The sequence below is a fragment of the Helianthus annuus genome, chromosome 16 (genome assembly GCF_002127325.2).
Source record: "Helianthus annuus cultivar XRQ/B chromosome 16, HanXRQr2.0-SUNRISE, whole genome shotgun sequence".
Taxonomy (NCBI): Eukaryota; Viridiplantae; Streptophyta; class Magnoliopsida; order Asterales; family Asteraceae; genus Helianthus; species Helianthus annuus.
The window spans coordinates 58,900,321-58,911,384 of NC_035448.2; the positions used below are offsets into that span (position 1 = coordinate 58,900,321).

General features: G+C 41.7%; 2 protein-coding genes across 2 annotated transcripts; one reads left to right on the plus strand and one right to left on the minus strand.

The window, feature by feature from the left end:
* Positions 1–733: 733 nt before the first annotated feature.
* On the minus strand, positions 734–2,300 carry LOC110882287 (L10-interacting MYB domain-containing protein-like). The gene is made up of 3 exons (XM_022130348.2): positions 2,024–2,300; positions 1,357–1,689; positions 734–1,279 (listed from the first exon to the last, which is right to left on the minus strand). The coding sequence occupies exons 2-3, from the start codon at positions 1,669–1,671 to the stop codon at positions 1,055–1,057; spliced, it is 540 nt and encodes a 179-aa protein (XP_021986040.1). The 5' UTR covers positions 1,672–1,689; positions 2,024–2,300; the 3' UTR covers positions 734–1,054.
* Positions 2,301–5,529: 3,229 nt separating this feature from the next.
* On the plus strand, positions 5,530–6,750 carry LOC110882243 (vegetative cell wall protein gp1-like). Its single transcript, XM_022130317.1, has one exon. It carries the CDS (start codon positions 5,530–5,532, stop codon positions 6,748–6,750), a length of 1,221 nt encoding a protein of 406 aa, XP_021986009.1.
* Positions 6,751–11,064: the final 4,314 nt, after the last annotated feature.

Sequence of the window (11,064 nt, forward strand, 5' to 3'; positions counted from 1 at the left end):
TTCCTCTTCCCCTGTAACGAGTCTGTTGATCAACAGGCACAATCGCATGTATAAGAGTTCCATCTAAGGCACCTATTGCTCAAGGAAATATTTCTTTTAGCCTTCTATGTCGTTCGGAGTTATTTGCGCTTACATTAGAAGATGGTGGAACTATAACTTCTCTTGCGAAATTCATCATTGCCTTTAGGACCTCATGAAAACATCTATGAATTGTTTCCGTTGAGTGTTGAAACCTTCATTTAACCATTCGAAAACGTTCATTATGTCCAATGACCATCAGAACATAGCCAACTTTTCTTCCAAGCTTATTGACCTACTACTTTGCAACCAATTTTTTTGTTTAAAATGATTGCACAATAGTATAAATGCATCACGTGAAAGACGCATCATCTCATGACATTGTGTAGAAGTACCATGCAATAATTCTTGCGTGTATTCATGACAGCTTAATGCCGAATTCAAGTCTCTTATCCTTTCAACATTTATTCTCGAGGCTAATGAAACCCAATACCAACAAAAGATCATGATAACTATAATCTCATCGTCCGAATCCATAAGGTACCTATCATAACATAAATTATATCATCCACATTAACATCTATAACAATAACATCCATGATATAACATCCAAAACATAACATCCACATTAACATAACATCCATAACATAACATCCAAAACATAACATCCAAAACATAACATCCAAAACATAACATCCATAACATAACATCCATAACATAACATCCAAAACATAACACCCAAAACATAACATCCATAGCATAACATCTAACCCAAAAAAGAACAATCAAAGCACAATCTTAGTTAAACAATCCATACTTCGCTCCCGCATTCTTAACCCATTTCTCACAATTCTGCGGCTTAAGACGTACCCACAGTTTCCTAAGATCGGAACTCTCACCAAAAAGCAAAAGCGTTGTTTCGTATTTCACATCCGACTCATCCCAACCCAATGTCTCCAATTTCTCCAAACATGCATCCATATCATCAGAAAGTGTGTGTTTCTCAATCATCATCTTTGCCAACTTGCTAATATCTTCACCAACTTCTATAAGATTTGACTCTAATGTTGCCGTATATTTTCGTTTCTCTCCTTTTTTTGGGACCGAATACTTGACTCCTGGCTAACAACTTTACCTGGGGAAGCGTAGAACTTGGCCCCCAACTATCAAACCCATTTGAAGTAGACCCCTCATACAATTGACAACAAAGCTCGCGGTAAGCAAGTGGCACACTTCTCAAAGCTTCTACATACTTGTTAGACTGTGTGAAGAAATATTTTAAAATACTATAAAATTAATGAAATATACCACTACTAATTATTAGTATAAAACAGATACCTTCATCTCAATTTGCCACTCTTCTTCTGACAAGTTAAAACTGTTTGTAACTGGATCATAGACATTCCCGGTTTTGTTTTTAAGCTTTAACCAAGCTGCAACTTTTCCTTTTAGAAAATCATAGTGATTCTTCATTTGACGTTGTTCCACTATGAAATTATGTTGTGTTTTCAAATTTTCAGCTACAGTTTTCCATGACGCTTGTTTAAGACTGCTTCCTTCACGTCCATTAACGGTTACTTCATGAACACATGCTTCAAGAAAGGTTTTTTCAACACCTTCTTGCTTCCAATTAATCCTAATCCTTTTTGCCATTTCTTTGGATATTGGTTCCTAAAGATTAGGGATTTAAACCACCTCAATCATACCAATTATCCAATATTTCTAATATAACAACTAATAACAATCAACATACAACATAAAGAAAACATGTATCTTTTTTCAACATACAACATAACCATTCACAAAAAACTAAGTTCAGAAAAATAACCAAATATTAGGGATTTAAACCACATCAATCATACCAATTAGCCAATATTTCTAAGGTAACAACTAAAATAAACAAGTCCATAAAAAAAAACCAAATCAAACTTAACCACATCATAATAATGAGTAAAATAAATGAAAAATCAGTTTAATACAAAAAAAATGATGTAAGAAAATGAACCTGGGTGTAGGCGTTGTTGGGTGGAAGAGAGGCAGGAGGAGGCGGCGTTGTTCGGTGGTGAGGAGAGGGAGGATGAGGGCGGCGCCCGGCGGGAGGTGGTGAGGAGAGGGGTTGGGGGCGGAGGTGTTGGTGATGAGAGGTGAAAGGGAAAGGGTGGAAGAGAGGGAGGAGGAGGCGGCGCTGTTCGGCGGTGAGGAGAGGGAGGAGGAGGGCGGCGGCCGACGGGAGGTGGTGAGGAGAGGGGTGGGGGCGGAGGTGTTGGTGATGAGAGGTGAAATGGGGAAAGTGGTGTGTAGGGTTTTGATACAGAGAAGAGAAAGGAAAGGGTAGCAAGGAGTCTTTCTTTCATTCAGCAACTTGTTATGTCTGTATGGTACAACACTGAATGGTACCATTAAGAGGCTGGTATTTTGCCAACCAAACAAGTAAACCTCTGTCCGAATAAGAGGGGAACCTCTTAATGATTCATTAAGAGGGTTGCCAAACAGCCCCCCGGTATGGCCAGGGTCAAGGTACTACACTAGTATGGTGTGTAGGGAAGCGAGGACCATAAGACTGTGTCACTAGGTGATAGTTCGAGTGCCGGAAAGTGCCTAAAACTCATTTTAAGTGCAGAATTCTGCATTTTCAGCAAAAATTCAGCTTTTAACATATTAGTATTGTGCAGAAAATTGACTAAATGGTCCTGAATGCTTTCCTAAGTGTTGGGAATTAATTGTGTTACAAAAAGATACATAAAAGACACTATACGGTACAATTTAACACTTTAACGGAACGGTACCTAACCGAACAACCGGACATTACCCGGGACACCAAATTTTTGTCAGAAACATTGTTTTATTATTTTTAGACTAATTATGGTCTCCGAATACCCCAACACACTATAAAATATGTCATACACATAATACATTAGATATTTCATGTTGATTTCTAAGTAATATGATGATTGATCATCATGTGGAATTTATTAGAAAGTATGGTGATCGTATGTGTGCATTTTAGTGACATTTAAACTATAAAAAGCATGCTGAGTAATATTTTCAGCCAACTTCAACTGGCTGTAAACAGATCGTTATAAATTGAAAAATTGATTTTCTGAAGTCTAAATTATGTATTTTCGAAAAACGAATCAAATGGCACTGGAATCATATTTTTTCAAGGTCGTTTACTATTTCTAAAGGTCCATTTTTGTACAGTAGCACAAGCTGCATTTTTACTGCAGAAAATGTGTGTTATGTTTTTCGTCATAACTTGAAATCTGTGTAGAATTAGCTCATGAAATTTGTATTGTAGATGACCACTGATGTCGCTATAATCGTCCAACTGGAATTTCGTCAATCGGACTTACGATGAATTTTAAATGAATTATTCCGTAGACTGCAGTCAGAAAGTGACGAATCTGATTACAGTCCGTTAAATGATTTTTTTATAAAATATTAGTAATGAATTGGACCCCGATATTTTTACACAATAATATTTGGATTGTATAAAACACTCTGTAAAAATTTGGAAATTTTTGGAGTAAGTTAACTATTTTATTCAAATGCCCGAAAACAGCCCAGTTTTGAATGTTAAAACTGAAACGACATAAGTAGTATTTCGCGTGTCTAAATGTCGGGTAGGTTATCTGAGAACGATCTAACGTGTTATACGTCAAAGAAAATGATATGCTATTTAGCATGGACACCTCCATTTACAAAGGAAACTATAGCAAAATTTTCTAAAAATTTCAACACTTAGTAAATATTTCCTAGACAAGTCTAGTATATTTTAGACTATGTTTTTCAAACATAAAACTCGCCATAATTTTTGTAACAAAATACAAAGTATCGGAGGTTGGTTTTATACATGAAAATGGTTATATATATATTTAGAATATATATTTTACACTAAGACACATGTGTGAATATTTGTTATTTTGTAGAGTAGTTTTACTATTTTAGGGCAAAATAATATATCTTAACAAAAGACCATGAAATTACAACTCCAACATATAATTTAAGCTGAAATATAAATTATTTTGACAAATAATTATCACTCGGAATAATATAAGAAACGTAACTCAAAACATTAAACTCTATGCCAAGGCACGGGCCGTTCGTCTAATAGACATTAGTACGTTGTAGGTTGTCGTGTAGCTGACAGAGTTTGAGATACGGTACAAGACGCACTAATGTGAGTTCATGTCCCCCTTTTCTCTTAACGATTTTTAGTTTTATACTTCGGGGTTGGAATACATGTTACAATTATTACAGACATTTTTATACATGGTATGGTTAGCTTAAGGAGGGTTTTACTGCGCGATCATGTGAGTGGTGGGCATGACACTTAAGGCCATTAATCCTTATTGTAGGACCAAGGGACATGAGTGATAGATCTATTTGGGTGTAGCGAGCCCACACCCATGAGGTCGGGGCGGCCCATAGTGGTGACTATGTCTTCATACCGGAGACAAATTTGCTAGGTTTGAGTCTTCCTGCACCAGTTTCACACATACCATTGGCTTTGCAACCCATTGGTGATCTGTTTTTCCTTATTGCTACATATCAGGGACTTTTATACATACAAGACATATTTTAAAGGCTTATACACACAGACATGCACATGAACTCGTTCAACTTTTTGTTGATATTTTTAAACTACATGTATTTCAGGGAATTAATCGGATCTGGCAAGTGATGCATGTTAGTCAAGCTGCGTACTAAATAAAGATGTCATCCAGGGTCGTAGGGTTTGGGAAGTGTAACCCCTTCCTGGACGGGTTGCATGTCTCTAAACCTCGTTTTATTGGTAGTCTTCTGTTGAGTCTTATGAACTCATTTTAAACAAGTCATGGTTTGTAACTTATTTTGGGGTTGACATTTTAAGACAATGTTGTTGTGCATTTTTCTAAACTATATTAATGGATGAACATCACGTATTTTTATCATATAGCATTGTTGTGGTTGTTGTTATGGTATTAAGAAGTCACACCAAATAAACCACGCTTCCGCAAAAGTCAGGGTGTAACAGCTTGGTATTAGAGCCTCGATCATAGAGAACTAGGATTCTTTCTCGAGTCTAGACTATGATCACTAGGGCTCTCACGAAAACGCTTTCAAACCTTTTTACATTGCATACACAAAATGTCCAGGTCCAGGGAACAAACGTTTTTACAAACAAAAGGCACAAATACACATTTCAAAGGCTATGTATATAATTTCAGTCTTAGAGACTGAGGGAGTTCAGTCTTAGAGGCTGGGGAAAATTTCAGTCTTTGAGACTGGGGAAATGTTTGAGTCTTAGAGACTGGGAAAGGTTTGGTCTTAGAGGCCAGGGAGTGAGTCTTAGAAACTGGGAGGTTTGGTCTTAGAGACCAGGGAGTTAGTCTGAGAGACTAGGGAGTTCAGTCTAAGAGACTGGGTGGGATAGTCTGGGAAGACTAGGATGCATACATGATTACATTGCTATTTGCTTACATGCTTATCTAATATACGTGCATATGTTGTGGTTGTGTTACAGACACCATGGCATTTTCTTCTGATAGCGGAGTGTCCGACACGATAGACCCTATGGGTATTACCTCGGATGATGAGATAACCACGGACTTGGAGGTTTATACATCAGACACCACGAGTACCGACGAGGATGATTTTCAGCCCTTCGCCCTACCGGACTTTGGAGACGACTTGCCCTTAGCTGATGGTCTACTGGGAGAGGATCTACCCCTTGTCCAGATCCCTGCCCCTCTCCCATTGGCAGTTCCTTTTGAGGAACAGCCACTTGACGCGTTACCCGATGACGAGATCGATCTATTTATCGAGGGTCCCCCGGAGGGAGACCAGGATGGCGGGGCCCCGATGGATGACGATATCCCACTTGCTGATGTTCCGGTAGATGACCCCGTTGTTCCTATGGTTGAGATTCCTGCTGTTGATGCCCTTGTTGTACCACCTTTCGAGGCTCTTGTTGTGGAGGCCTTGCCTGATCCGTCCGTTTCCTACCCGCTTGAGTCTGCATCATCCGCCACTATTCACGCCCAGGACGTGCAACACTACTCCACCGACACTGATTCAGACATGGCGATGTCTGCTGCACCCGTTGTTTTCCATGACTTTGACCCGGATCCTGAGATTGAGTTTATACCTGTTGAGCCTGCTCCAGCTGATCCAGAGCTTGGAGTTGCACCAGAGCCTGTTTTCGCTCCCGACCCTATTCCTGTTGATGCACCAGTCGTTGCACCACCAGCTGCTGAGGTCCCAGTTGTTGCACCTATACCCGACCCTATGCCAGTGTTTGATGACCTTGCACCTTTTGCCACACATATTGATCCTAGATATGCCGACACCCGTAACGGGTGGATTGAGGATGATGATGACTATCCTCCATTTGTTCTACCATTCACTCCCCCTGTTGTACCTGTTTTCGCGCCCGTTGATGTTCCACTGTTCCACCCACATGTATCTGACACCCACCGCACCGACTTACCCACTACCTTTCTTCAGGACATACCCGCTCCCCATCCAGGGGAAGGACCTTCTACTAGACCGCATGGTCACATGCCACCCATGACAGCAGCTTTTCCATACATACCCCCTTTTGCATCTACTGCACACACGGCTTTTACTTCCTCAGCACCCTCGGGCAAGCCATTTATGTGGTCTTCGCCCAATGTCACGCCCTTATCAGACCCATACCATCCTTTTCATGTGGGATATACCGCGGATGATATACTCATATCCTTGTAGTTACAGCAGGATGCGTTGAGCCGATGAGTCTAGGAGCTAGATAGGATTCCACGTCCCCCTTGTCGTTACCAGTCTCCATTTGCGACACCACCAGCTCCTCTCGGACTGCACCCTGATTCTGATGTCCGCTTCCTCACCACGGACCAACAGATTGCTTACCTGTTGCGTGTTGTCCATGCTCTCGAGGAGGATTTGGCACATTTGCGCAGATTAGTTCTCACTCCTCCACCTCCTCCTCCCCCACCATCAGCTTAGGGGTTCCAGGTCTCCTACAGACATGCTACTTTTGGTGAGAAGACAGCTATTGAGCCATGATTATGAAAACCTTTGAAGACCACGCTTTTGATATTTGACTTTTTGGTTGATTGTAACTTGTTAGACGATGCAGACAAGGGTGATGTGACCCTTAGTCTCTTTTGACATATGATACAATTGTAAAACTGTACTGGTGGTCTTGTTTTATGCAAAGCTCAATCGCAGCCTTCCCATTACATGCATTGTTGACTTATTTGTTTATGATTATGACATGGGATGTTATGTGCTATTGTGTTGATGGGTGTTATTACATACACATATTACTTACTATACTTACTATGACTTGACTATTACAATCTTTTTATAAAAGATACCTCCCCGACGTGACACATGTTTGCCTACTACTGAGGCAGAACTGCAGGAGCGTATTTCAAAAGCAATAGCAGACTATGAGGCCTCGCGCGCCGAAACAAGCAGGAATACCTCAAACAACAACAACAACCCGCCCAATGGTAACATCTAAGTCGCTTGAGGCACATTGCGTTACATTTGGATATTTCTTACACATCCACTAATGCTTTCTGTAAATGATATGGCCTGTACAGGTTGTACCTAAAAACAATTTCTGGATTGTAAGCCCTTAAATAACAATGGCACTGGGGCTGCTGTTGCTTTCGTCAGATGGACGGAAAAGACGGACTCTGTTTTAAGGATGAGCAAGTGTGCTCCTGAACACCAAGTTACATACATCTCAGGGCTCTTTCTTGATGGTGCTCTATCCTGGTGGAACCTTCAAGTACAGATCCTGGAGGAAGCGGCGGCGTATGCTTTGACATGGACTGAGCTGAAGGAGCTCATGAGAAAGAAATACTGTTCACTGGCCGAAATACAGAAACTGGAAACAGAATTCTGGCACCTCAAAATGGACGGTCCAAAAATTGCTGAATATTCAAAGGTTCCACGACTTGTCACGCGTTGTGCCGTGTATGGTTGATCCTGAGTTTAAATGCATTGAGCGTTTCATCTGGGGATTGGCACCCCAGATCATGAGCATGGTGACGACGTCCAAGCCTCCAACGATTACCGAAGCCATTGATCTCAGCGTGGCACTTACAGAGGAAGCCATCAGATTGAAAAAGTTTTCAATCTCTGAATCAGAAAAGAAGGAAACACATGTTGAATCATCACCGAGTGAGAACAAGAGGTAGTTCTCAAACTTCAAAAAGGGTACCAGCAGTGTCAGCAAGAAAGCAGAGGGAAGTGCACCAGCCAGGTCCAAAACTGGTGCCGAAAGCAAAGGAAGAGGATACATGGGCACCCTGCCCAAGTGTGATGCATGCCAATATCATCACCCCGACCCATGCAAATTCAGGAAATGTGAGTCATGTGGGAAGACTGGCCACTCAAAAGAAACATGCTGGGCTGGTAATGGTGTTGGACGTGGTAATCAAAGAGGTCATGGAGGAGGGAATGGAAACCGCCAGCAGGGAGGAAATGGCGGGAATGGGAATCAAGCTGGTAGCCGGGGAGCTAACGCCAATCGAGGCGGTAATGGTAATGGTAACGGAAGAGGACCAGGATGTTTTAACTGCGGAGACATCGGGCACTTAAAGCGTGAATGCCCAAAACTCAATCAAGCTCAGGGAAGGGTATTCAACATTGGAGCAAGGGAAGCACGCCAGGACCCGAACGTTGTCATTGGTACGTTCCCTATAAATCAACGCTTTGCGTCTGTTTTATTTGACACTGGTGCCGACTATAGCTTTGTATCGTTAGAATTTAAAAGTACGCTTGGGTTAACTTCTAGTAAGTTAGAAATTCCATACTCAATTGAACTGGCCAATGGAAAGTTAGTTGAAACGAACGAAGTCATCAGAGGATGCGTAATAGAGCTGGGAGAGCAAGAGTTTACACTGGATCTACTACCAGTCGAGTTGGGAAGCTTCTATGTGGTAGTAGGAATGGATTGGTTATCAAGCAACAAAGCCGAAATTATATGTCACGAGAAGACCATTCGCATCCCTACGGCGAATGGAGAAACAATTGTGGTACACAGAGAAAAGCGTGATGCACCCTTGAGGATCATCAGTTACCTGAAGGCTAGGAAATGTTTGAAGAAGGGATCTGTTGCCTTCTTGGCACACATCGTGAATAAGGAGGCCGTTGAGCCAAAGATAGAAGACATTCCTGTCGTAAGGGAATATCCTGAAGTCTTTCCAGAAGACTTGCCGGGATTGCCACCACAAAGACAAGTCGAGTTTCATATTGACTTAGTCCCAGGCGTCGCGCCTGTGGCTAAGGCACCATATAGACTTGCACCTTCGGAAATGCAGGAGTTATCGACGCAACTTCAGGAGTTGATAGACAAGGGGTTTATCAGACCAAGCTTCTCGCCTTAGGGAGCTCCAGTCCTGTTTGTTAAGAAGATAGATGGTAGTTTTTGCATGTGTATCGACTACCGGGAGCTGAATAAGTTGACAATCAAGAACAGATATCCTTTGCCAAGGATCGATGACCTGTTCGATCAATTACAAGGTTCAAGTTTTTACTCCAAGATCAATCTTTGGTCAGGTTATCATCAATTGCGTATCCAAGAAGAAAGTATTCCGAAGACTGCCTTTAGGACTCGCTATGGACATTACGAGTTCCTGGTTATGCCGTTTGGTCTGACAAACGCGCCCGCAGTATTCATGGATTTAATGAATAGAGTCTGCAAGCTGTACCTCGACAAGTTTGTGATTGTGTTCATTGACGACATTTTGATTTATTCAAAGATAAAAGAAGAGCACGAGCAACATCTAAGAGCTATTCTAGAGCTGCTTAAGAAAGAGAAGTTGTACGCGAAGTTCTCGAAGTGCAAATTCTGGTTACGCGAAGTTCAGTTCCTTGGTCATGTGGTAAATGGAAATGGAATCCATGTGGATCCCACAAAGATCGAGGCAATCAAAAATTGGGAGTCTCCAAAGACACCAACCGAGATTCGACAGTTCCTAGGTTTGGCTGACTATTATCGAAGGTTTATTGAGGATTTCTCGAAAATCGCTCAACCTTTGACCTCTCTCATGCAAAAAGACAAGAAGTTTGATTGGGGAGACAAACAAGAAGAAGCATTCCAATTGTTGAAGAACAAACTTTGTGACACATCGATCTTATCTCTACCCGAAGGCACTGACGACTTCGTGATATATTGTGACGCTTCACGTCAAGGTTTGGTCTGCGTGTTGATGCAGCGACAAAAAGTTATAGCCTATGCTTCGCGATAGCTGAAGGTTCATGAGAAAAACTACACCATGCATGACTTGGAGTTAGGCGCGGTGGTGTTTGCATTGAAGATTTGGCGACATTACTTGTATGGCACGCGATGCACAATCTTTACTGATCACAAGAGCCTGCAGCATATATTTGATCAAAAAGAGCTTAACATGAGACAAAGACGCTGGGTTGAATTGTTAAACGACTACGATTGTGAGATAAAGTATCACCCAGGGAAGGCGAATGTAGTCGCCGATGCCTTAAGTCGGAAAGAAAGGATTATGCCCATAAGGGTTAGGGCTTTGGAAATGCTTGTTCAGACAGATCTCACGTTGCGCATTCGTGCTGCACAGAGGGAAACTCTTAAAAGGAAGAATCTTGAAAATGAATATCTCCGGGGGATGGAGAAACAACTGGTACCAAAGGAGGATGGAACATTATGTTTTCTTGGGAAGAATTTGGGTTCCTTTCTTTGGTGGTCTGAGAGACGTTATCTTTGATGAAGCTCACAAGTCACGGTACTCGATCCATCCAGGATCGGATAAAATGTACCAAGATCTAAAGGTTTTCTATTGGTGGCCGAGAATGAAAGGCGATGTTGCAGTTTATGTTGGCAAATGTTTAACTTGCACCAAGGTAAAGGCCGAGTACCAGAAACCTTCAAGTCTCCTGCAACAACCTGAAATACCCCAATGGAAATGGGAACAGATTTCTATGGACTTCATAACGAAATTGCCAAGAACACCCAGAGGTCACGATACGATTTGGGTAATCGTGGACCGTCTGACCAAGTCCGCACACTTTTTG